Source organism: Anser brachyrhynchus, assembly GCF_964034855.1.
Source record: "Anser brachyrhynchus genome assembly, chromosome: 7".
Lineage (NCBI taxonomy): Eukaryota > Metazoa > Chordata > Aves > Anseriformes > Anatidae > Anser > Anser brachyrhynchus.
Window position 1 is genome coordinate 10,098,439 of NC_137701.1, and position 27,297 is coordinate 10,125,735.

The following is a 27,297-nucleotide window of genomic DNA, read 5'->3' on the forward strand; positions in this document are numbered from 1 at the left end:
TCGAGTAAGAGATTTGAACTCAACTCAGCCCAGCTGCCACTTCCATTTAAAAAGGTCTCATGTGCAGCAGGAGTGGCTTATTAGAGTGCCTTTGAAAGAGGACACCGTTATTTATCAAGAACAGCCTTTGTCTCGACAAAGAGAAGTGCTGTATAAATGTCAGGACGCTTATAGGTGAATCAATTCTACCAGCACAGGCAGTTTATTAACAACACGGTATTTCTATATTATGATTTAGCACAAAGTACATTTAAATTGCCAGAATACAAATTCTTTGAGATGCCCTCACAGAAAAGAGCTGCCATATTAGTGCGTTTGATGAGTCTGACTGTAAGCTTTCAGCTTACCCCACATGTGTGTAGCTGTTAAGCAGTAAGAGGGAAGGATAACCGCTGCAAAGGGCAAAGCCCACAGTGTTTTATCCCAGCAGAATTTGGCTAGGACAATAACTCGCAACAAGATGAGTAGCAAGTGTCACTGAATAATATTGATCCTACGTAAAAGCAAAGTCTCATGAGAATATCTCAGCTCTCCTCGTGCTCCCTCTCCCTTGTGAGGACTGCATACTGAGGGCATAGGGCTTAGCAAGGAAATCCCATGGTGCCGTATTTTGAGCCTTCTGAGCTGCCACTGCCATCAGATGGGGATCCCAACGATTACAAAATATGTACCAAAGGTTGCACGGTCATCTTTATGTCAGTAATTCAAATCCTGCCCTGACTGACTTACCAGGTCAAGTTAAACCGATCGAGGTCACTCACGGAGATCTGGAATTACTAGTAATACTCCTTGCAAAAGGTCACAGAGACAACTTCCCAGCACAGAAAGCCAAAACACTTGAATGGTTATTGCTTCCCAGAGCCCAGAAGCAGAACTGACACTGTGATACACTGAGACTCTCCAGTATGAGATCTTTGATCATTCCAATAGCCATTTCTTTCTGAAGGCACAGAAACAGGTTGCAAGCTCCTCACTAAACAAAGACAACAAAGACCCCAAAGTGAGTTTTCCCCACAAAGCCAGGATGCAGTGAAGTGGTTTTCAGGATATTTTTAAATACAACACCATCTTTTTAGACCCATTTACAGCTGAGATAGAAGATGACAGTCCTACCTTGATGGAAGCAACGTGGAGCAAAGTCTCTCCTTTGTAGTTTCTTCGGGCAACCGCGTTAGCGCCACCAGGGGACTTGAACACAGAAGGACTGTGTGGTGTTCCTACTTGATTACATGTCTTGGAAGTAGAGGGAGTAGAGGGAGATTTGGGAAACGAAGGACTATTCATTGCTGCAGAGCTTCTTGTCTTCATCGCAGTGCCAGCGAGCTTTGATACAGAGGAGGAAACCTGAACAGGTGTCTTGGGTTCAGTCGCTTGGGAGATGGGGCTGCCCTGAGGCGACTCCTCCAAGCGAGCTGCCTGCCTGCCCGCACTCCCACTAGTGCTCCCCTCAGCTCTTCGGCGCCTTTTAGTCTGAGACGAAACTGGGAGGCTTGATTGCTCCCTTCCACGTTTCAAAGGCGTAGTTTCATATCCTATTGATGGGGATTCCTCTGTAGCACAATTTTTTTCCTTGCTGACATGCGCAGGACAGGCATCCAAGCTGTTATCATTCTCCTCTGAGGATTGTACCTCTGGTGACGTTTCTAATTTCTCCACATTTGTGTTGGAGTCAGCTTCCTTTAGAGGCTCCTGTGGAAGCGTCTCTTCGGGGCCAGTAGGCTCTGGAGTGCACAGGACAACTGGCTGGCTACAAATGGTCACACACTTTTCCTTGGAAGTCTTCTCCTCAACTCCTCCTTTGTGCTCAGGTTTCCCTAAGCCCCACACTTTGTTGATGTCTGCTAGACGTTTTTTCTTCACGTTCTTACTCTGCCTCTGTGCTGGCTTTTTTGTTGGCTTGGGTTTTTCGTGAGGAGGGGAAGGAAAGAAATGATAAACTGAAGATGGGTCTTGGCAAGGGCTATCGCTTTTAGTCTTAGGCTGACCCTTGTTCAGGATGCATCGAATCTTCCTGCTTCTTGGGCTGAACCACATTTTTATCTGTTCCTTCTTACTATTTTTCCCAGAGTCAGAGCCTGTTGGTGTGGATATACATTCTGTTGAATCTAAGTGGAAAAGGGAAGAGGAAAAATAATTTAGAGTACTCTTCAGCAGAACACCTCAAAAGAAAAAAAGAGATCAGAACAACAACAACAGCAGTAATAGCTGATGACATGTTAGTAAATAGAACCTATAATTGCCTTCATTTCTTCTGAAGACATGCAACGGCTTGCAAACAACTGGCACTGCCAACAGAAGAGAAAAAACAACACACCACTGGAGTTTGGGGATCCCAGTGCAGCTAAAGCTATCTGCTGGGCAAGCGAGCATCCAGGCAGAGAAATTCTATCAGCTCTCCGGGTTCAGAGGGCAGCACATGCACACGAGATTTCTGACCAGGCTGTACAGAGGAGAGAAACTGGTTCCCTCCCCCAGTGGTCTTTGGCAGCAAGTTTAACAAAGTAGCCTCTGCACATATACAAGAGCACAGAAACAATTTTCTTAAGAGATATTACAGTTCATCTGAGGAAAAACACAAAGAGTAACTGTAATCAATCAAAAACAAAATGGTTATACGAATGTTAAACATTCCTGACAAACACTGGCTAATTCCACAGATACAGCAGGTGAGTCAGAGGAATACACAAAACCTACAAGTAATTGTGTCCTCTCGTTTCAGCCCTTGCTCCTTGGTAGTAAATAGCTCCGAGGAATTTTTTTTTGATGATCTCAAACATTTTAAAAATATGCAATGGAACAATTTCAAAAGTCACACTGCACAGCATATTGCAAATCAACAGCCAAGATGACAGAGGAACACCCTGTACATGAAACAGCAGCTGAGACCAAGGGCTACAGACGTCCCCTCAATGGCCACAGAATCACAAAATCACCCTCACGCATGGAGGAGATTGGCCTTCTTTTCTCCAGGCTGAACAGCCCCAGCTCCCTCAGCCTCTCCTCCAGGAGAGGTGCTCCAGTCCCTTCGTCCTTTTAGCAGCCCTTCGCTGGGCTTGCTCCTGGAGCTCCAGTTCTCTCCTGTACCAAGACCCCAAGACAGGGCACAGCACACTTACATTTTTCTTTGAAAGGAACGTTTCAAGGTTAAATGTTTCCTCGTTTTTGATTTAAACTAACCTACTTACCCCTTGAATTAAAATAGGCTCCAAGGCACGAGGAGATTTAGCTAGAGGGATATGCACGGCATCAGACCACGAGTGTCTTTAAGAATACAGCTTGAGGCAAGCTAATCAATCATTTAGTTATTTAACAAAAACTACACCGTACAGGCAAGATAATTGCCAAGTACAGAACTGCAGCTATTTGCTCTTCCTTTAGGGCTGGGCTTGGTGCAAGCAGAATAAAAGGACTGAAATTGAGACTGAAATCTCATAACTCACTAGCCTTCAGGAAGATATCATATCCAATTTCCTTCTGACAATAACACTGAAAAAAAAGAGCTTGATTGCAAACAGATGCAAAATATAAGACAGTTACTATTTACTTGTCTTGCCTTCACTGTTTACACAACCACCAATTCCCTTCTAAAATATTTACCTTGCTAGGACTATCAGTCACCTCCAAGTAAGGAGCAAGAATGAAATCAGCCTGCAAAAGTAATTTGTCTGACAATTTTGTGATGGCCAGAATTCTTTTTGATGTGTAGAGCACACTAAGACTTGAAAGTCAAGAGACAAATGCAATCAAAGGCACTGTCCTTCAGATGTAGGATCTAAAGCAGCGTAAGACAATTAAGTATTTACACTGGAAGCTCTGTATATGCCACTTCTGGCAGCCAGAAAGCTTGTGAAAAATCAACCACGAGGGTTCTTAAACAGATCTGCTCGTTACTAGTTGCTCAGCGGGGACTTACCAGCCAGGTTACTAAAAACCTGCTGAAAATACACCAAATAAATGCTTTCCTGGGATTACTCTTCCTCACATGCAACTACCTGCCATGTAAAAGAACAGGGGAGGCACTCAGGGAACATGCCTAAAAGGCCATCTAGACTGCAAAGATCTCCCTGCACGCACCCAGACGCCGGCTATGCAAACCCAGGGAAGCTCCTGCTACTTCTGCCGGGGAGTTTGTCGTCTCCAAAGGGTGCAAGTAGAGGTAATAAGGACAAATGGCAGATCTGCCCTCCCTCAAAATCCAATCCTTCAAGGGACTCAGAGCTGGGAGAGGGAAAAGGCAGTGCTGAGAAACTGAAGGAAGCTGTTACAGTTTAATACGTAAATGTTCGTTTATAAAAAGAGGGCATTATCTGGTAGCTAAGTGTGCTCAGTTCAACTACCTTCAGAGAAAATTGCTTGTAGAAAAATTGATCCAAAGGAATTCTTTCCTGTCTCCAAGTTGGAAGCCAATCAACGGAGCCTGCATCTCAACAGGGATGAAAAGTGACTATGGATGATTAAGATTTAATTGGCTTATTAATACATAACAAGTTTCCCCACAAATTTATTTTTAGAGATTCATTGAGACAAGGTAAATCAGTGGAGCATGACTTACTAATTCTCTATTTCAAGCATTTGCACTAGTGTAAAGACTATCCACAACAGCAGTATTAGAACCAGCCTAAAAAAAATGCAATTTATTTACTTACCAATGCCTACACATTAACCATAACGTCCATATACACAATATTAACTAAATCCTTTCTAAATTAGGCTTCTTTGCACACAACAAACACAAGTTTCTTAATGATAACATTTAATAGAATTCAATTTCTTGAGTATTAAAAGGGCTGAGAGTAGACAAAAAATAGGAGATGCGCGGTGCCTTGCAACTGGAGAACTACATTTCCAAGTTTTGCTGTAGTGCAGTAACAGACTAGAACAGGAAAAAAGAAGCAATTAGAAAACGCGGTTTAGCTATCATTAATCTGCATCAAAGGAATATAATGATGCACATTGTGTGCCTTTCAAATTATTCTCTATTATGGGTTTCAGAACAGAAGTTGAGAAATCTCTTTGACAAACTAGTCCCTTATTAAAAATCAAAGGGAAGTGCTTTGGTACCATCTGTGCAACATTAGTGCCTTCACTGAAGAATGATTATTTTGGAAGTGAAGTATTCAACGGGGGGGGGGGGGGGGGGCGGGGGAGGGAGAAATTCCAGCTATTCAAAAAACTCAGCTTTGGCTATTATGAAAAATGTCACAGCATACATGAAATGCAATGCAGACCCTTACAACAGGAGTTTGGCGTCCTCCCCTCCACATCAGAAAATGAGAAACTAAACTGTGATACTATAAAGGCTAATCAAAAGTTAATTTCTCCTCCTGTCCACAAGCACCAACACAAGCTTAAGAAAATTTGACCAACACCTGCAAAGTTCTAGCTCTGTATGAGAAGAGGATGGGGGGAAAGAAAAATAACATGCTTTGTGACTGTTGGAGTGAGGCAGATGACATTACAAAGAATAAAGTAAAATCACCTACAAGTGGTTGTTGGGATAATTTACGGCAATTTCTTTCTAAAGAATACCACCCAAACATCTGAAGTATTTAGAAACTCGTTTTCAAGAGCATCTCTGTCAATGAACCGCCTTCACCTCTAGTACCCTAGATACTATGTCCATGATTCAACAAGTTCTGACTAATTACCCAGCATAATTACTGTAATTTTATATTGTAGAGTAAATGCAAGTAATAAGTTTCACTTGCAAAGGGAATCAGAAATAGTGGTGGGGGGAAGCCTTGCAAATTCTGCAGAAAGATAGACAAGAGAGTGAAATAATCCAAAGATTAATGCTTTTTCCTCCTCCCAAAGGAAACGGGGACATTTCTACCCTTCAGAAGGTTAGAAGTGGAATAATACTTATATTATTAATACTGATCATCAGCTGTTACAAAAATAACCATGCTCTCAGGAGAAAGATGCTATCATCTCTCTCCTAGAAAGTTTGGAGACATCCGCAAAATGTGTAAGTGATAAGCCACAGAGTACTTCCACACATCAGAAGTTTTAATCAAACATGTTCTTAGTTCTATAAAATAAAGCATTCTTGATACTTTGCTGGCCAGATTAAAAAAACAAACAAACAAACAAAAAACTTCCAATTTGGAACTTATTCTGGGATAAAGAAACCATGAATTAAAAGATTACTTCTCCATCTGATGTTGCCACAACTGACTACATGTTGTTGCCAGCAAGGTTCCTTTCAACATGCAACCCGATTGGGGTATTTTTCATGTAAGGTAGGAAGCTTCTTTAGAAAAATTGAGCTTTAAAAAAAAATACGACCGACAAAAAATAGATTTTCTCTATTAAAACCAGCAATTAAGAATTGTATGTAAGTTGAATGAAACTTTGGACAGCAAGGCATGCCCGTGCAGATTTACCAGCCTAATTTGAGCTGGTATGCTTCGCATGCTTATAGCTAATCGCTTGCATGTCCAAGGCTGTTTCAACATGAAGTAACACAAATTTGTTTGTGTTTGTCCAGCATTGAAATGAAACTGGAAGATTCAAACACATCTCATCAAAAATGGTGATAATGTCCTAAACTGCTCTGTCAACGTTCACAATGGCACTTCTCCCAATCTGGTTTAAGCCTTTCCTCCTCTGCCTACAGGAAGAGAACACTACTCAGATTGAAATGCTGACCTTGCTAATAAAAAAAATAATGATCTTAACAATGGTTTCCAAAGCTAGTGGATTTGAATCGTGTGGAGTGAATGCTTGTTCCATAATAAAGGCACAAAGCAGTTAGCCAACACAAATGCCTTGCCACAGACCTTGGTCCATGTAAGTTTCTTAACCTTGGTCCTTGCATCTCTCAATGCTTCAGACACCCAGAGCTAGACAGAGAAGAAGCATTCCCTTGTCTCCTGTCTGTCTTTTGTGTTGTTTATCAACAGCAAAGGTTTATTAGTGTGTTATTCTAGCTCAGCTGAGAAAAAAATAAATAATAATTCTAAGCAACAGCAGACTGTCCAATTCTGACTTTATTTTCTCACCTGTAAGTCCACCAGCAAAAGTCCCAGGGAAAAAAGTCCCCTTCTTTTCAAGGAGGCTGCCTTTTGGTGGTTTGGTTTTTTTTTGGTTGGTTGGTTTGTTTCTTTGGTTGTGGGGATTTTAATTATTTATTAAGCTAGCCTGCCTCTAAAAACCTTAGTGGCTTTTGCTGAATTGGCACCTATGGAGCTGTTATCCCATCAGCCACAATTCTCAAGATGTCTTGGATTTGGCAACATAAGCACCAAGACTGGAGTGCAGATATCCCATCTATTAAACAGCCAGATTCCCACCGTCCTTGTAAAGGTACGAAGGTGGACAGTGAGAAGGACAGGCTGCTCTTCTTACCTTACTACATGCTACGGGTCTAACATCTCTAATGAATTAATTTTCAGACTCAGCATTTGCTACTTACAGTTTGCATTTATTTTCTAGCCAATTCCAGGTCCCTTCTGTCTGCCAATTCCTCTCCAGTGATCCCCCAACAGTATTCTGTAGTGTCATCTGTTGTGCTTCCCTTTAAAAGGGAAGCATGAGCTGTTTTGTGCAAACTGTCCTGAATTATTTGCTGCTGCTTTTTAGAACAAACAAAAAAAGCTATCCTTATCCCACCTTATCCCAGCAGAGCACCAGGTGAGATCCCTCTTCACATGCACCATGGAACCAGCTGGGTACATGGATTTGTACACTTGAAGTGTTCAATGTGTGAGCTTAAATCTATCCCTTTCAGCCATAGCAGTTCTGTGCATTTCTAAAGACAACACATGGATCTTACCGGGCTCCAAGATCTGTCTTCTCGTATTAAAAAAAAGCTTAGTGTGACCCATTTTCATCAGAAACTGAGTGTCAACAACGTTCTCAGACAGATGCCTCTAGAAAAGCCACAATTGTCTCAAAACCAGACACATAAAACAAATACGCAAAACAGAAAAAACAAATGTATGAAGAGATCCCCATTTCAACTCCTTTTCAACTGCTTCATTTCCTTTCCTCTGCAGAAGGATTTTTTTTTTAGTGTGCCTCTTTTACTGGAAGATAAAAATACAATTTCTGACCTTCTAACAGAAGGAGAGAAGAAAACATCGCTGACGGGAACATAGCAAAAGTAGTGCTGTAAGAACACGAAAGCAACTTCCGAACAAGAAAAGCCCCGATTCTCCAAACTCAAACATATTTCACTTTGTATATATTAAGTTCAAGACATACGTCTATGGGAAGTGACAGATTTGCCAGAGATATGAGTGACAAAACATCCTAAAGGATTTGCTCTCAGAAACCTGAAGGTACAGCATCCTGTAATTTGCCATAGTACGAGACAACTGATTGTTGTTAGAGCTGTGCTCATTTACCTGTGTCTGAACCATTCACGGCAATGAAGTTGGGAGACTTTTCCCCTTATCCTCACTACAAAACATCCAGAAGACCACTGATGTTAATACAGGGCAAAGACGAAGTGCGATAGAAAGCAAGCTCCCACATGAGCTCATAATTTTAGCTCCAAATAAAACGCTTGTAAGCTTCCATTTTGAGCCAGCCTTTAAGTCACAATAAAAATCATGATATCGTTTTAAGGAATGATAAAAGGACCTCATCTTGTTCTGTGCTTTAGCCACACCACACAAAGCTTATTTTCGAAGAGCTATGGGACTGAATGTATTATTTAACTTGTAGCACAGTGAAATTTCAGGCCAATTTGTAAGAGTTACTCCAGCCATAAGTTCTGCAAAACGTCTAAACAGTATCAATAATCATAACAGGCTGTATGTTAAATGCTGCATTTTAGCATTACAAGTAGCTCTTCTCAGAGATTCTCCTGCAGCTAGATTTTCAACAAGCCTTCACCACTTAAAATGTTTCCCTGAAATCACATTTAAGCTACAGTTTTCTATGCTCTGGAAGATTTTATATCTCTATAAAACGTATTCCTATGCAGTTGGACATAGGCTTCCAGTCGCATCACTTCAATCTATTTTGATGTCAATAATGAGCTACATCGTTATTGAACACGAAGGTGCTGATGGGATTAGACTTAGAAAAAGAATCCTTTATTTAGACAAACACATTAGGAAGCAACAATGAAGGAAGAACTACTTTTTCTGCATCTGACAGCTAAATGAATGTTTTCTAAAACTTGGAATTACATAAAATGCTCCTCTCTGGGCTTACAGAAGAGACACATTCACCTACGCTCGTTTCACTTCATTTTTCCCTACTTTCACAATCAGCCTGAAATTTGATAGAGATGAATTCCCGGAGCACAATCTCTGCAATCTTCTAGCACAGTCAGCAATGACAAAATGCCATTGTAGCAGACTAGCTGATTGTTTGGGTCCAGAATAAAATAAACGAATTAAGACTTGTCTCCTTCTCTCTTTAGGCAGGGGGTAAGGAGAGGCTTTCCCTGTGCAAAAACCCAAAGCTGAAAATTACTGGGACACCATGCACGTCCTGGTGCACAAATAGGTGAGAGGAGTGATAATATATGCCTTAATCCTTTAAGAGGGCCCCCCAAAGAAGTGTATGCTGGAGAATCACGCATTTGCGTTCCCTTAGGAGCACACGATATGACAACTTGTGCCCCTGGTGTGTGCAACTAACTGCCACATGACTTGGGAATATATCCCACTTTCATCTAATTTTGAAAGACAGATTCTAATGAATTATGGATAACCCGCTCATGCAGATTTCTTAGTAAAACAGATTTGAAGAACAAGCAATCCATACAGACAGTTCTCTTCACATCAAGTTTTCCAAACGTGGTTGGGAACAGACTTCCAGAATCTTAAGCAGGGCTGCACTGCTCATTCTCTACCAAGCACATGCATGGAAGGAAACAGAGCGGCCGGGACTCAGTGGCTGTCGGAGACCCAGATTTGCTCTTACCCGAGGTGTCTGCGCCCAACAGATGCCGCAGTTTGCTGCAAAGCTGGATCATGTTATCTAGCTGCCGGTTTATCTGCACATCTTGCACCCAGGCTGGCATGTGGCACACCGGGCATTCTGTGCCGACACAGTCGCTCACACAAGATCTGAAAGTCAAAAGTAAAAATCCATTATTTGCTGTAAATTATCTACAGTGCTTGCAATTAACCTTCCCACAGCCAAATGCTGAGAGAATCCCTTAGCTTAACGTTGACAAACTACTATTGTAAAGCCCATACGAGTTAAACACAAATGCAGGAGAGGACATTCATCAAAGCAAATGACAAGCCATAATTAAGCAAGCTAAGTCCAGAGCCTTGTCAGAATGCTGCCATGGTTATTGTACGACACCTACAGTTGCAGTCTGATCCAAATTTTCCAGGTATGCTGAAGCTCCATTGCTGTTTGTCTCTCGACAACAGTTTGAGCATAATTGTTAAAGTGCCACTTTTGACAGCTCAGCAAGAGGTATGGCTATTCTTCTACAGCCAGCTATTTTTAAAAGAAGTGACAGAAAGCCAGCTCACACTAAGTTCTCTTCCACTTTTGCCTGCTTAAAATTTTCTTGATGTTGCGAAGTTTCACCTGTCTGAACGTTTTTTCCCTAAGAAGTCCCCCAGGGATCTGCAGGTGTTCAGAGTATTCCATCACTTGTCTTTCAAAGCATTTATGTCATGAGATGAGCAAAGCGGGGCACAGGGGAGAAACAGGTTTATTTAGGTAAGGTCATTTAAACACTTGTAGCTTCTTACTAATATCACTTTCTTCATATCAGCTTAAAAACTTTTCTTCATTTGATTAGGCCAGTGAGGGGACCTTATGACTTGCTACCTGAGCTGCATCATCCAAAAGACGTTTTTTCTTCTCAGTTTCAATTTATTCTAGTAAACATGTGTTATGGTTTCACATAGCCAAGACTGAATTAATTTCAGAAAAGTGTCTATTAACTTACCACCATGTAGCATGCACAATTCTAGCCAGAGGTACAAAATTAAATATGAGCAGATTATATTAAACATTTGGAGCAACAGAATGCAAGTAATACTGCGGCACTGTGACCTCAACAGGAAGATCAAAGTCAACGCACATAGACTCTAAAAGTAGTCAGGTTCAAAGCTGACAGTCATACACCCCAAAACTGGAACCATTATCAGTTAACAGCATCAGAAGTATAACAACTACCAAAGACGTTCAGAGAATTTTTTCAGAACTATTCTCTGCACTGGCATCTCTCCCTCAAACACAAGTATCATGTTTTCAGTTAATTTTCAGAAGGATGTAAAATTTGCCACGTAAAAATTGCTGCTAGGTGTTTGTGCTTTGCACTGTAATCAGCCTGCTCCAGGAGCGCAAAGGACCTCGGGAGCCGAGACACTGCTGCGATCAGGGAGGCTGATGCACAGCTCTTGGCTCTGACATTTTCTACATGACATGGACAGATCACTTCAAGCAAGAACGAGAACCGACCAGGTCTTGTTCTCTAGGAACACTGGCCTCGGGTCTCCCAAGTCTGTAAAGTGTAGTGCAAAAGAAACACAGAATGACTTTTATACAATGACATTTGCTAATTATTCTATCTGTTGGCTTTTTACACTCATTACCCATTAGCCGTAACTAACGCTGCAGAATTACTTAGACAAAACTGCAGGAACGGATCTTAATAAATATCCCTGCCCATAATAAAACACATGCTGAGAGAGAACCTGTTACATTAGGTGTTACCTAATTATCGCGTCTTGTTAGTTTTACATGTTTCACTTAATACACCAGAAGCCAGCTCTTGCCATTCACCCCACTCCTTCCCGCATATTATATTAAGGAATGTGCTTCTTTAGCTGTGGATCAAAAGCAGTTCATGTCCAAATACTGCAGGTCCATCCCACGTCCTACCAGGTTTGTTTGTAAACAAATTACCCTAAATTTCCTTAGGTCTATTTAAAAAGAGTAGCCACAAGTCAAGACTGAACCACCAACAGACATTAAATTGATGAGTAAAAGGCTGGATAAATGAAAGAGAAAGGATCAGGTATAACAACAGGGGTCATGGCAAGTAAACCTTCTCTAGAGCACAAAACAGCTGCTGGGGAACGCTTAAGGATCCTACTGGCTACTCTTTCCAGCCTCAGCAATGCCAAGTGCATCATGCATCATCTTCTGGTGTCTCGAAAGTTTTTTAAAGCCGAGAAAAAAAAACCACTTCAAACAGCAAGTGTTTGAAATCCATCCTCTAGAATACATCAGGATCATCCAAATAAAATCACAAGGCCTCAGATGCCCAACAACTACACAGTGGTTTATTAAACCACTGTTACTCTACCCTTCAGAATCCATATTACCCCTCATAAAAAGAAACATTTCACAAGATAGATATGAACATATTTATAGCTCGTACAAGCTCCTGGGGATTATCTCACCGAGTAGTTTGTGGGCAGGAGTGCAAATGAAAGAAGGAACAAAGAACTGCTTCAGAAGCAGAACCTCCTACAGCAATTAGGGGCCTAAGCTGGGCAAGAACCCACACGCCTGGATGGCAATGAGCTCCTTGATCCGTACTTGGGATCAAGCATCCTTGGGATCTATGCTGCCTGACCCATATTGGGGGAGGAGATGCTGAGGGCATCTGCTCTTTAATCACTTTCTCATTAAAAAGCAAGAAAGTATCTTTTGCTACTATTTTAGTCATCAGGCCTATAACACCTTAAGTCCCCATGAGAAAGATGCAGCTGAAATAGGGAGTAAATACACAGCCAGTATGGCATGAGAGTGAGTTTTCCTCCACATTTATTGCCAGGGTGACTGTAGTATTAACAAGGGCCAAGGCTGAACCTCTAGACTGGCTTAGAAGCAGAAAGCGTTCATCATCTCCTCTGGAACAGGTGTAGTATTTTAATAGAGTTTACATCCCTGCAGTGCAGCAAAACCGTTTAAGGTTTATGACAGACCCTTTAAGTACCTGTGTTTGCTTTTGTGTACCACAAAGAGCAGTGAGATATGGGAGAGCCACAAGGTTCAGCTGCCTTCCCCTTAGGATGCTCTGGGGCAGGAGCCATTCGCCTCTCCGCCTGTATGGGGAACGCAGGCAGATGCCCCAGCACAGGCTATGTGATGTCTGCCTCCTCAGAGGTGGTTAGCAGGATGTCAGGAGACATGAATACGGGAAAAGTTACACTGACAGGCCTGGGGGAGCAAAGGAGTTGTCCTTCCAGGCTGCTATTTAGGCTGTTTAAGGAGCTGAAGATGCAGAGAACCTCAAGCTGTCGTGTACCCTCACCCCACTTACAGCTGATGCTGCCTTCCCCACCAGGCTGAGGGCTCCCTTAGCAGCGGGCAAACGCCCCAAACCCTTCACCCAGCGCCCCAAAAAGCCTGGCCCCGGCCCCCACAAGCCCCATAGCGGTGGAGGGCAGCAGCCCCCTGCCCAGCCCGCGGGGCTGCGTCCCCCGAAGCCCCCAGCTACTCACAGGCAGAAGACGTGCTCGCACCGCCCCAGGGACACGGGCTCCCTCAGGATACCTGCGCTGAGGGCGGAGGAAAGAAAACGCCATTAGTTTTAACGCGGGAGGAAGGGGGGGGGAGGCTCGGTAACAGAAGGGATGAAGCGCCCGTTACCAGCGGGAGCAGCTCAGCGCCCTCTCCAGCCGCCCCAACGCGGCTCGGGTGAGCGCCCAGGGGTGCCCTGGAGGCGCCATGGGGCCGGGCTGCCCGCCCGGGTCCAGCCGGTTGCCGGAGCGGCCGCGCAGCGCCTCACGGGGCCCCGCCGCCATCGCCGCTCCGAATTGCCCGCCCGCCGCCATCGCGCATGCGGCACCCGCCGAGCCCGCCCTGGGCCGGGGGCGGGGGGGCTGAGGGAAATGGCGGGAGGGCCGCCCCTCGGTCACGGTGTGGGTGGTTGGGGCGTCTTTTTTTTACTATGTCATAGAATCATTAAGGTTGGAAAAGAGCTGCAAGGTCGTCTGGTCCAACCATCCCCCTAATACCAGTATCACCATGTCCCTAAGCACCACGTCCAGCCTTTCCTTGAACACCCCCAGGGACGGTGACTCCACCACCTCCCTGGGCAACCCGTCCCAACACCTGACCGCTCTTTCTGAGAAGAAATGTCTCCTCATTTCCAACCTGAACCTCCCCTTGAGGCCATTGCCTCTAGTCCTATCGCTAGTTACCTGTGAGAAGAGGCCGACCCTCAGCTCCCCACACCTCCCTTCAGGCAGTCAGAGAGAGCAATGAGGTCTCCCCTGAGCCTCTTCTTCTCCAGACCAAACACCCCCAGTTCCTTCAGCCGCTCCTCACAGTACTTGTGCTTCAGGCCCTTCACCAGCTTTGTAGCTCTTCTCTGGACATGCTCCAGGGCCTCGATGTCCTTCTGGTAGTGAGGGGCCCAAAACTGAACACAGTCCTTAAGGTGCGGCCTCACCAGAGGCCCCTCTCCAACACCTCCCCGTCCATAACGAACAAATCTAACATATCAGAAATACCTCCCATCTAAATAATACCTGAAACCCTCAAGCAGGGGCATCACAGTGCCCCCAAACCCCTGAAACATCTCCAGTACCCCCAAAACTCCCCAAAATGAGTGCAGCGGAGGCTCAGCTCCATTCTCATCATATAACCCATGCATATCCATCATGACGGCCAATATCTGTTTCTTCCCTTTCTCCTGCCCCCCAGTCAGAGCTAGGTGGGAACGTTTCACTGCTGTTATATGTTTTGAGGTGTTTTTTTATGTTTCCTGGCCTGTGTGCCCGGTAATGCCTCACAGCTCAGCCCAGCCTCCTGCTTTTGGTGGGCTGCTATTTTCGTCGGGATGCCTCTGTGGAAGCCTCCCCCGCCTCCGCTGCACGGTGTAATTACTGAAGCACATAAAGAAGCTATAGCAAGAATTTATCACTTTCAGGTAGAAATACTCCCGGCCAAATAAAAGATAGAGTAGAAATGCCAGAAGCAATTTATAACAGGCTTTACTGACATTTTGCATTGAGAAGCTCCACCAGTGAGCAAGCATCACGCCATAAATCTCAGTGCAAACACGATTAAAGCAAGCGAGTTATTCTTTGAGGGAACTTCATCACAAAAGTGACGCGGAGCAGGCAAATTTGGCTGGCAAGAGCAGCAGAAAACAGATGTTGGTACGATGTCACCAGCTGAAATTTGGGTGCTGTTTTGGTCATTTATGGAAGGTTAAGTATTGGTCTTTGCAACTGATATTAGCCACAGGTACAAGGAGAACATCAGCCATAGGGACGGGGAGATCAGCGCCATGCAGGATGCAGAAACCTGAAGTCTCTTAGGTTCAGGATGGTCATCTGGAGCACACTGAGGTGTGAGAGGCTGAAACACCATCAGGATGATGGTGGGGACCAGTACGTCCCTTGCTCCTGGTGGTGCCTCATCCCATCATACGCTCACACACCAAAATGTCTGGATACAGGAGAGGGACGATGTCAGGGCACACAGCTGGGACCGGCACCTGCTCCATCAACCCTCTGAAACCAGGATAAACTTACAAAATAAGCTAATACTGTCATTTGGCCATTAAACACCAGTGGTTTCCAATATTAACATCCTCTTTCCTCTTGCTCAGCTCCTGTGAATTTGTCCTGCATTCCAAAAAATGAGTGCCTGGCATCTCCTGGCATGTCCCAGTGTGTCATGCCAGAAGATGGCAAAAGGACCTGCTGCTCAGGTGCAACTTCAATGCAACTTGAGGCGTTTGAGCACAAGTTACAAAAAACACATGATCCATAGAGCTCTTGAGTCAACCTGGCATTTATGTTCACAAAATATGAGGTGTCGATATATACTGTATAGGACAATAAAACAGATAAGCACCTCGTCTGCCTTTCCCCTCGCTGAAATATGTTTACTGTCCCTCTCGATAAATCTGCTTGTGTGAGCATGGTCTCCGTTGTGCTGAGACATTATGTGAGCATTTACAAACGTTTACAACTAAGTTAAACTAAGGCAAAGTACTGCCCTGGGCAGCCAGCCTCAAACAAATACTTGTGTTCAAGAAAGATGTAAAAGTCACAAGTGATTCATTTGCCCTAATTTTATAAAGGTTAAGGAGCGGACGCTCTTGGAAATCTAAGAAACATCTTCCCCTGAAGTGAATTACTGCAAGCAATTGGACAGTCAGGAGCAAAAAAAAACGATGCAGAGAACAGGAGGAGTGAGAAATATATTGCCAAATTTGGTTTATGCAGTATTTAAAGTACAAGGAAAGCCATCCCAGGCAGTATAATGCCCCCACACTTTAAAATAAATTCATAGTGTGACAGCAAGCCGGCAGAGTGGTTTCAGCAGTGGTACGATATAGTGCGGCAGTGGCACGGGGTACACGTGTGAATCGGCCATGCTGCACCCCACCAAGACAGCGATGATCCTGGCCATGCTAAGCTGATAACATGGTTTTCCAACAGTATAGGGCTTCAGAGCAAAACAGGTGCTGAAGGATGGCACAGGTAAAATCCTACTGTGTCATATCATGCGTGGCCCATCTGGTAAAGACCCTTCTATGCAAATACACCGCTACCTGATATCCCATTCATTAGCAAGGTTGCCCAGCTGCTTTTCAATAAATGGACCACCACTATGTGATTCATCACACAACGACGAGGAGGGTGGCTGTTCCTGCATCTCGCATCCTGCCACCGGGACAGGTCTGCTCCAGCAGAAGACTGAAAGAGCAGTGCAGGAGGAGCAGCCTTGTGCTTGCTGTTTCCTCAAATGTCTGAACCAAAGCCTTCAGTGGGCTGAGCTCGCTTGAATATTGAGGGATTTGATCCCCAAAAGGAAATAGCAATTGTAAAAAAGAAAAAAAAAAGAAAAAAAAAGTCTATTAGGCATTCAGACTAAGCAGCACAGTCAGCATTGCATTACACAGCGTTAAATTATTAGTCGAGGCTCAACAGCAGGAACATCTGCTGGTGTTAGACATGGCATTTTTAATTAAAGGCAGCAGCAGCCTGTGGTTCATCGGTTCTGCTTTCGCCGTGTGAATTGCTAAATCCGAAGGCTGCTTGTACAGAAGATCTGGTCAGAGCATGTGCTGTGGAGCCGATGCCACAGAAGGGCAAGTGACAAAGTCACCAAGGTGGCAGATAATTCGCACCCGCATCCGGTGGGCCCATCACTCAGCAGGAGCTCTCTGCGAATCCCTGGCTCAGTCAAAACTGCAAGGGATTTTGTGAAATTGAGATTACCCTCCTGGTTTTTCCTCTCCTCACCCTCTGTGGGGTGGGGAAAGAGGGGTCTCCTTCAGAAAGCAAAGTAACAGAGAAAAAAAAATGCCCTTGGGAGTTTTACTTCCATAGGCAAAAAGGTTTGAACAGGGAATACACTGACCCGTGCCATCAGCCGCCCACCGTGGCCCCTGGCCCCAAGCAGGACCAAAAACTGCCATCAGACCTCGGCCAAGGATGTGAGCATGGCTAAAACTTGCCCAAAGCCCCTGGCAGCATGGGTGCATTCAAGAAATCAAGAAATAGCTGTGGACGGAGAAGAAAAAAAAGTCCCACAGCCTGGCTCAACGTGAGACAGCCTCCTTTGAAGGGAGCCAGCATTTCTGTAATATAATCCAAATTTTGGGTCTGTTCAGAAAAGGCGAGGTCCTCACCCATCGGGGGGGGGGGGCAGAGAAGGGACCTCATCCAGGGCAGGCATCGATGGCAGCGGCGCGGAGCCACGTGGACGCGCAGGGCTGGCATCCCGTCGGCGCGGCGGGGGCCAGGATTTCCCTCGGCGAGCCCCGCAGATGGTGTTTGTTTGCTCAGCCACGATGAAAAAGGAAAATATTTGGTGCAATCTGCTCGCAGGCAGAGGCAGACATATGGTCGGCGCGCTGTGAGCCTGGATGCTCGGGAAAAGGCAGTGAGAGCTTTGCAGTGGCTTTTAGATGTTGGATTACCTTCGAGTGGGAGGAAAATCCAAGGAAGCCTTTGAAGAAGTTGGGTGCAGATTTCATAACGTGCGGGGGCTGCTGTGGCGTGAACCCTCTTATTGTTAACCCCACTCTAATTAGTCCTGTTACACTATCCCGATTGTACTAGAGCTATCGTAAATAACCCAATTATAATTAAAAGGAGCCTCAGCTCCGGCTCAGTGCTCGGAGAAGCTCTCCCTGGTTGGGTGCCTTTTCCTCTGGCACACACCAAACGCAGGTTAATAAAGACGGGGGCGATTAGAGGCAATCGGCGTGGTGGAGCCAAGATGTGGGTGCTGCATCGCTTTCATCCTCTTTACACCTGATTTATGAGCCCGTTTTTGAAGGTATTCTTGCAGCATGAAGCTTGCTGGAAACCTTTGGGCCACCCCAATACAGAAAATCCTTTTTATTTCCCTTTTAGTTAAATTGGAAAAAATAAAACCCCTAATATTTCTGACTTCTGTTTCCCGAGGCCCATTTCTTGATCGGGACTAAACCCCCATCAGGTCCCATTAAAGGTTCTGGTGAGGTTTCGGCCGTGCTGAGGGGTGCTGGGGCAGCTGACCACCAGCTGTGATTGGACCCTGAACATCCATCTGATGGGAAAACACTGAGGGCAGTGCAGGCTCCACTATAAGCACCGGTTTTTCGGGGTGTTGTGCTTTTTCTTTTTTTTTTTTTTTCCAAATGGAGAAAGCATGGAAGCATTTCCTTTCTGCCAGGGCGCCTTTGTCAGGATTTAATTCCCTTTTCCCCTGCACATCTCCTTTTGAAGACGTACAGCCGAGCGTCCCTTTGAAGTTCTCGCTTTTAAATTTGCCTTTTGGCTGCTGTCTGCTCCGCGACATCGATCAGGGCTTGGCACCTGCAGTTTCAGCAAGATGAGACAGATTGCTGGGACCGCAGGCACCGGGCGTGTTTTGGGGGAAAAAGTGCCATGACTTCTTGACAGGAAGCCTTCCTCTCCTCGAAGAATTCAGGTTACTCGGGGGGGCAGAACAGACCCCCAGCTATTCGGGGGGGATGCATCCAAGCCCAGGATGGGGATCCCCATGGAGTGAAGCTCCATCCCTGCTGAAATTGGGAAGGGGTCCTGGCTGCCCCCTAGGCTCTGCACACAAAATGCTGGTGCGGCCCCAGTGGCCAGAGATGAGGGAAATAGAGCAACAGGGAGTGCAGCATTTTGGCATTTCAGGAGAATATGAAATGTGTGGGTAATGCTCTCTTGATTTAAACCCAAGCGCTCCCTCCCTGCTCAGCCATCCTTCCAAGTGCAGGAGCAGAGGGCTTCAGCATCCCAAAATCATGCCTTGTGCTTTTTAAATATAAGACCCAGAACTGAGCTGGAAATGAAATTAAAAGTAATTTTTTTTTAAAAAGGGAAAACCATGGAGTTACTGCAGAGGTACAAGGATACCATGCATGGGAAGCATCCCCCTGGTGCCCTGGTTCTTCCCCATCTCTCTTTTCCCCTGGGTGCCATGTCCATGGGTACCACAAGGCAGGTTGTGCTCAGCTAAAACTCAGCCAAACCCACTGCAAGCCCTCACATTCAAAGCTCCCGTGGTGTTTTCCCTGGGAAAACTAAGAGGCAAACACCCCAGCACACCTGTGTGTGCTTGCAAAGGATATGCATGTTGTAAATAGGTAAGGATGTTCTTTTTTACTAGAGTAATCCCTCCTAAACCCAAATTAACACAACAGCTCCCGATGATTTATGCCGTTATAATAAGCAGCAGCAACCACTTGCTGCTTAGCTGCTGATTAATGTTTCTTATTTACAGCGTGTCCAGCTCAGGTCTGCAGTTTACAATTGCAAACATCAAAGGAGAGTTCAGCTTTTCCTTTCCTCCTGTGTTTTGAGGCCACATCGTAAATCCTGTGCGAGCAGCCTTGACGGCTGCATTTTCACCCATGGATGGGCTTGGCTACAAGCTGCAGAAGAAGCCCTGCACGAAGTGAGAGCCACAGGGGCTGTTTGGTCTTGGCCTGGGGGCCTGGAAGAGGTGGTGTATTGCTCAAAGGGGTGCTATATTAAAGTGTTATATGAGCTGATTTCAAGCACTGAAATTGCCTTGAAATTACCTTGTAATTTCAGTACGTGAAATTTCAGTATGTTTCAGTGTTGTATCTTCAGTGGATGTATACCAGCTGATGTTCAGCCTCAACCCAATGCAGGTCCTCGTTGCTGCAACTCCGTGGTATTCCCTCATCCTGCCAAACTGTGGTGGTTTTTTTTTATAAATCCCAGTTTATAACCCGGGCCCGAGGAGCAGGAGGCAGCGTTTAACCCAGCAAACCTCAGGCTGACAGCCGGGGGGGTACATAACAAATCTACAAGCTTTGCCTTTGCCACCATCCACCCATGCGTGGCAAAGAGCTGTTTACAGGGTGGGAAAAAAAGAAAAAAAAAAAAAAAAAGTTGCTTGCTGAGCCTATAATGAGGATTTTCAAATGCCGAAGACGTGGAAAGCAGGTTAAAGGAGCAGCCTTGCTGCCCAAGTGGGGGAGGAGACGGGTGCAGCTGCTCCAGCACATTTGCACGGAGGGTTAGCACGGCATGAAGCAGCGTTCCGTGAGTAAACGCTCCCTTTGCAGCGCTGCGCTCCCTGGGGAAGCCTTAATAATTTCTAGGGAGGCTCTGAAGGCTAATAAAAAAATGAATAAAGAAGTCAGCCTGAGCAATCGGTCTCTTCCTCCTTCCCGGGGAGCCTCCAGCTGCCCTTGCTGGGCTGCTCAGGTGCGGCTCTGATTTCCCCAGTTCCTGAAGCGGAACGGATTCAGCAGTGCTGCAGCCTGCCTTGCGCCGATGGATGGGCATGATTGTAATTGTTAATCTGATTAAGGCAGCGGTCTCAGATTTTGCTTGTCTTACTGACACTGAAGGTATTTAAAGAAACACTCGAGAAGGAGCATATGAAGCGGTATGAAACCCCTGCTGCTGTGCCCCTACCAGTGTCACACCTTAGGGCACGATTTAGTGCAAGGTGACATGAGTTTGTATTAAAATCAGATCCCTGGGTTATCAACACACATCAGCCCTCAGGCTGGTGGCACAACTGGTGAAGAAGAGTCCCCTTCAGCTTTGTTTTCTCTTTGACAGGATTTTCGATAGGAATTTTTGGGGAGCAAGGTGTGGTCCCACAGCCCTTCGACAGGTTTTGCAGTAAGGCTCCAAGCCAGGGGCTGCACTCCTGGCTTGCACCAGTGGGGTCTGACTGCTTTGGGGGTGTTATGCTCAAGGCTGGGGGTGAAAAGGCATTTTGAGTTACTACATTTCATCCAGCTCCCCAGAGGGAGAGCCTGAGGAGAGATGAGGGCACTTACAAGTATGCTGGCGTTTCTAGCATCTCTTAAGGCTTGGATTGAAAATATCTCTCTGCATTTTTCTTACCAGTTTTCTTATCAGAGTTCTTATTCTTTCTTATTCTTACTCAAATGCTTCAGCCTCCAGGAAGTGCCTGGCCAACACGGCAATGCCTCACACTGCTGGGTCCTACTGGCTAAGGAAAAACCTCTGGTTAGGGCCAGCATCGCAACGAGGTGAGCAGATATTATTTTCCTGAGAACAACCCGAGTAGCCCTAGACCTGCCTGCTCTGGTCACTTTGCTCTGCGCCACGCACGCTTCCCCTTGGTAGGCTCTGGCTGCAAATCAGCCCCTGCACGTTAAAGCACAGGGCTGTGTAAAACCCCTTTAGCTGGCAACCAGGACAGAGATAGGAGAGGGCTGAGAGCTCACCTTGACCTGCTAATGGAGGTAAAAACCTCAATTATTACCCTGTCTTCACTTGGATTTTATCGTGTATGGTTACCATAAATCCTCCCTCCCGCCCTGAAGATGCACTCTTTTGTTTCTTCTTTTTTTGGAGTCAGCAAAGAGCTGATCTCCCTCTAAAAGATGCTTTATTTCTACAAAATACTTGCTTGTAGTGAAAGACCTGCTGCTTAACATTCAAGAGCCTACATTAAGACGGAGGTTGGGGCGGATGGTCAGATTGCTGCCTTGGGCCCTAAAACTTGTGGGAAAACTATCATTTATTTCTCTCATATCCCAGCACGAGTCCCTCAGAATTGTTCTTCCTGGTGACGGCCTATTTCCAAAAGTCTCCCAGAGCAGTGATTAGAGGTGAAGCAGGGGGCTGCACCCCACGAACCGAGCACGTGGCCGCTGCGACCGTCCCCTCCATTTTGGCACGTGCTGCCTTTCAGACACCGCAGGTTCATACCAGGTCCCAATCCCCCTAAAAACGTTACCCCTTGGGGTGATCGGGGGCCTTGCGCAGCTCCCCCCAATGCTGTAGGTATTTTTGGGGGGGACTGGCATGGACCGGTGTGGCCCCCAAAGCAGGCTGCACCCCAGCACCGTGGAGCTGATCGCCCTCCCTCATTACCAGCTCTGCGTATGCGAGCAGCGTGAGGAGCAAAGCCAACACTAAGTTACTGCTGGCCGTGTCCCATACTAATGTTGTTCTTACTATTTCAGTGCCATCTTCCTTATTTCCTCCCTCTCCCTGAACAACTAAATTAATTAGAGTGATTTTTTTTTTTTATTTAAATACTGTCGTGGAATAATAATCCTGGCAAATTCGTTTTTGTCATTCCCCACTGCTTCTTTTCTCTGTTGCACTCCCTTCTAATATGCTGTTGATATTTTGTTATAGCTATGCAAGATCACAGCTGTTGTCTGGAAAAAAATAGGGAGTAAAATCATGCTATGTGCTGTTGCCATCCAACAACCATTTTTCTTCCTCCACCAGCTCACAAAAAAACAATTCCCCTATTAAGTGCAGGAGCTTACATTTTTCTTGGCTTGTAAAAAGCCCCAAATCCTCGCAGCAGATTCAGTGAAGCTGCAGGAACTTAAGGAAGCTGAGGCCTCTGGGACAGGCTGGGGCCCCTTCCTGAGCCTGTTGCGAGGTTGGACGCTGCAAATTTTGGATCCCAAGGGTGACTTCACACATGGCAGCAGGTCTGTGGGCATCACCAGCTCCTGTGCTTTGCTGGTCACTTGAGCAAAAAGCACTTTACCTGGACGTGTTTGACCCATGACCTTGCTCGCTGACCCGATCCGGGGACAAAACCACCGCTGCAGTTCTCATGAAAGGACACAGAAGTCCTGTTAGGCCCTTAATTTATATTCACAGTAGCGGTTAGGGCTAGGATAGCTGCTGTTTAGTTTGGCCCTTCTGGACAGCTTTCCTTGGCTGCCCTTGGTGGCCACTTGCATCGGGGCTGAAGCCAAGCAAGGATCAGGCTTGAGAAGTGCCACACTCTCATCAGCGGCGCGAAGAGATAAATGAAGCAGGGCTGGGACAGAGATTTGAGTCGCTGTCTCCAAGTCCACATCTCCAATTACAAAATTGATTTGAATCCATCTCACAATCCACATAACCAATTATGAAATTCCTCCTCGACTCCCTGGACTTGTTTAGCTATTGCACTGTGTACACCTCGTGTCTCTAATATTTCAGAGCATTCTTAAATTAAGCCCAGCTGTAGCCCGCGCAGTTCCAATTAATACGTACAGGCTGCGCGATCGCTCTGGCAGGGCACTGTCACTCCCCGTTGCCTCGAACAAAGGTTATTAGGGTGGGTGAAGTGAGATTGCGTTAAAGAAGTGAGATGAAAAGATTGTTTTCCCCCTGGACTGCAGCATTCATCTCTCGCTCACGGAGAGGTGCTGTGTGGCAGTACGCAGAGCACTCCTCTGTCCCTTCCAGGGACACTGGGGTCAATGTTTTCAGTGACCTTAACTCCCTGCTCAGACCAAAAAATAGGACCGGGCTTGCTGGCTTTATTTAAAAAGTTGTTTCTGAGCCGTAGCTCTGTATTTCCAGCCACCCCTGCAACCAGAACGAGCTCTCCTTGGGGAGACTGAGGGGTGATGAGAAACCCAGAGCCAGCTTTCGGAGGCAGGATATAATTAGCTTCCACGTCTCTTGTCCTGGAGTCAAGCCTGGAGCATGACCTACCTTGGAAAAGGACAGGTTAAAACAACGAGGCTCTGAAGTGAGTTTCTAAGATGGCAAAAAAGATAAATCAGCCTCCGGTGATGTTTTATACAACGTCCTTGCCAGATGCTTCAAGCCCCTTAACAGTTGTAACTACTTCTCCACAGGTTTCAATTAAATTCCCTTAAGTACGCAAACTTTTGCTTGTTTGGACCAATACCTACAGACTTGATTGCAATAGCAGATGTTTTATTTTTACCTGCAAGTGAAATCGGAGAGTGTATATCATGGCGATGACACATTTCACACGAAGCAGATGTTTCTATTAATGCCAGAATTGGGTGGAAATTCAAAGAATGCTCTTTGCCTTTTTTTTTTTTTAATTCTATTTTACCCAATTAAACTGCAACTTGCTGAAGTATTCCAATGAATCACTTCCTCTTTTTTTGATTAGCAGACTCTGAAGGGACAAAAGAATAGCTTTGTATCAGTCTCTCTCAATTAAATGTAAAGTACATCTGGACAGAGTCTGAAGATCCATCTTTCACTGGCAGTTGCAAAGCCATCGACATAATAAAATAATACTCTGATTGGTATTACAAGGCTGCATTTAAATCATTGGCATTCATGCTCTGAGTCCTTTGCAGGGAGCGCAAGCCCTCCATTAGAGAGAAGCTTAATTTTATACTGTGATCTGTGTAAGATATGCAATGAAAATGAGAGGGGGAAAAAAAGAGCTTTTGCAGAGCTGGAGACATAATAATAGGAGCCACAATGAATGTCTGGGCAGCATTTTCAGTTACTTATAAACTGCAGGTGTCAAATACATTCTGTAAAGAAGCTGAATTCCAGTTTTAATTACAGTCAGCAGGTTGAGGAATAATTCAAGGCTTGATAAAACCTTCAATCCATAGCAAAACTCCTCCTGCTATCAGCAAGAAGTTTACAGCGAGATGAAGGAGAAAGCGTGACCTCCTTGCAGTAGCTAAACTCTCTGAACTTCTGTATCCCACTGTAAAATCCTCAACACCTATTCCTTGCATGATTATTTCAGCAAGCCTCAGCATCAAATGGGAACTAAAGTAGTAAAACTCCTCTGATGCTCGGGGTGAGAAAGATGTGTCACTTTGCAGCTTCCACCTAAAGTTTCCCTTGGCTTGAATTAGGTGTGGGGGTGGGATGAGGGTGGGAACAAAATCAACCTCCCCCGAAAAAACCCTCCTCTGGTTGGAACTGTGCATGTGAACCCAAAATGCAGTGTCACGTGGGCCCTCCCAGGTCTTCCCAAGGTAAGTATGACCTGGCTGTATTGGCACTCTCTTTTCTTTTACCAGCAACAGTAAATTTGATCTCGAAGACTAAGCTCATTATGTGCTTTAATAGCACCACATGCACCTGCCCTGACCCAAATGTGAGTCTTTGAGGCCTTGTGGCTCCCACAGATAATGAAATGCAATATTTAACTCTTCTGGCTGTTAATGATTCTGGGGGAAAAAAAATGAGAATGCGTGTGCTGCTGTGCTGAACTCAGCTCCTGGGGGTCTTCTGCTCCAAGGTAAGCAGAAGTCTCATTTAAAGCCAGTGGGCAGTCTGTGAAGGAGGAACTAATTGTGCCTTAATGCAGGAAAACAGCCGCTGAGCTACTGGGACGGCCACAATGGCGGTGGTGAGGAGGGTCACCAAAATGGAAGCTGAGAGGCAGAGCCTCATGAGAGGGAGGCTGTCAGAGGGGCAGATGCACAGATTTCTGAGCAAGGCTGCTTCTCGTGGCTTCTGCTTTGCTCGGGGAAATGTGACCTTCTGAAGCAAACATCTCCATACAAAAGGATTCAGGAAATAGTGCTGCTTCTGTTCTTCTTCTGCTGTAATGAAGGAGCCCTGGCCACCAGCCAAAAGGACAAGGAAGCTGCTTGGGGTAGAGACCTTCCATGGGGTACCAAGAGCCAAGAACTGCCTGGGAGCTGAGGACTTGCCCTAGGTATTACAAGGAGCTGTAATAAAGCACAGCAAGACACCAGGGGAAGCAGTGACTTCTAAAAGAGTTATATTTGTACTGCCATAACCCACACATGCAGATAAGCTCTATGTCAGTACTGAAGATGGCCCCACCAAAGGCATACGCAACTCGCAGTACACAACACCTACATCCTCACAACACCCCTGTGAGGTAGGGCAGCACCAGGAACCCTATTTCAAAGGTGGGGAACCTGTCACAACTGAGCAACTTTCCGTCCTCCAGGAAGTCTGCTGCAGAGCAAGGGGGGGAGTGTGGGCTTTCAGAGGGCAGCCACAGGGCTGCTTTTTTGTCAAACAGCCTGCACTGCCAACAGCTCCTCTGCTCTGCCACGGCCATTTCGGCTGTAAGCGAACAGCCGTGACCAGCAGGAGCTGGTGATGCTAACTAAGTGCTCACAGGTATAAAAGTCATCAGACAACAACTGGGGACCAAAAACCAACAGCTGTGGAAAGACCAATCTGACTCGTAACCAAATGCTAGTCTTAAGTGCCTACTGTGTTCCTAGTAACAAAATACGTGCATATTTTAAAAGTACTTTAAGAAAATGTGACTTTGTATGCCTGCCATCCTGGAATCGTGGAAAACAGGAAGAAACTGAAAGAACCCTGAGGGGTCATGTCAGTTTTTTTCCCCAGCTTCTGCGATCCCTCGTGGTTGGGCCTCTTCAATAGACGGAGCTGAGGGTGCTGGCTTGGCTGCATGTGTCAGAGCTGTCTGATGTCACATCGGGAGCTACATCCACACCATCAGGATCTGCTTGATCTTTGGCAAAGTTGATGAAAACCTAGAAGTTTAAAGGGAAACATTCAGTATGTGACAGCGTAAGAAATTCATAATACGAATGAATAAAAAAGGGGAATGGTTGTTCATTTGACTGTGAGCCTGGAGAGAGTGCTCGGGAAGGGATTCACACTGGATTTGAGAATTGCAGAAGTTGGGCTTCTATGGCCTAATGTAAATAAATGGATGCACGCTCCTCTACTGCTGAATGGACACCCGGGGATGCAGAGGTAGATGTTCCTGTGCAAAACCTAATTGTCCTGCAGCTCATGTTTCCAAAGTACTAGTGAGATAATACCCCTGTGTGGTAGTTGGTTTTGATCACAGCGTAATACATCTATATTATTACTTTATAAACCCATCTGTCTATATATAATTGACATCCATGCATGCACAGCTGCATATGATATAGATAGGTATACATAATCACACATAACAGTCTCCGTTTGAACAGCACCTAATGAATACATAAAATATTCTTACTGGAACACTATCTGCAATCACATTTGCATACACACAAATCCATGCTGTCCTCCCACAAAACACGACTCAGGGCTTTCTGCTGTTTGTCGGCCCATTTCTCTCACAACCATGGCCCCTTATTAAAACAATATCAAGGACCTCCTTCCCTCCTCCCCCAGATCTCTGTTCGACAATTTATAGGATTACAGGGCTTGCAGTTTTGCTCCTGTCTCTGGG

The 27,297-nt window shown here is 45.5% G+C and overlaps 2 protein-coding genes across 2 annotated transcripts in view; both read right to left on the minus strand.

Annotated features, from left to right (window-relative positions):
* BARD1 (BRCA1 associated RING domain 1) overlaps positions 1-14,126 on the minus strand; it is a 46,729-nt gene extending 32,603 nt beyond the window's left edge. Inside the window, exons 1-4 of the mRNA XM_080600569.1 lie at positions 13,534-14,126; positions 13,386-13,442; positions 9,886-10,031; positions 1,114-2,105 (exon numbers count right to left, since the gene is read on the minus strand). Of these exons, the coding sequence (XP_080456695.1) occupies positions 1,114-2,105; positions 9,886-10,031; positions 13,386-13,442; positions 13,534-13,718 (1,380 nt within the window). The 5' untranslated portion in view covers positions 13,719-14,126. The remainder of the gene's footprint in view (positions 1-1,113; positions 2,106-9,885; positions 10,032-13,385; positions 13,443-13,533) is intronic.
* An 11,702-nt stretch (positions 14,127-25,828) lies between these two features.
* The window catches only part of ABCA12 (ATP binding cassette subfamily A member 12), an 85,308-nt gene continuing 83,839 nt past the window's right edge, over positions 25,829-27,297 (minus strand). The window contains exon 54 of the mRNA XM_080598740.1: positions 25,829-26,602. Coding sequence (XP_080454866.1) covers positions 26,483-26,602 — 120 coding nt within the window. The 3' untranslated portion in view covers positions 25,829-26,482. The remainder of the gene's footprint in view (positions 26,603-27,297) is intronic.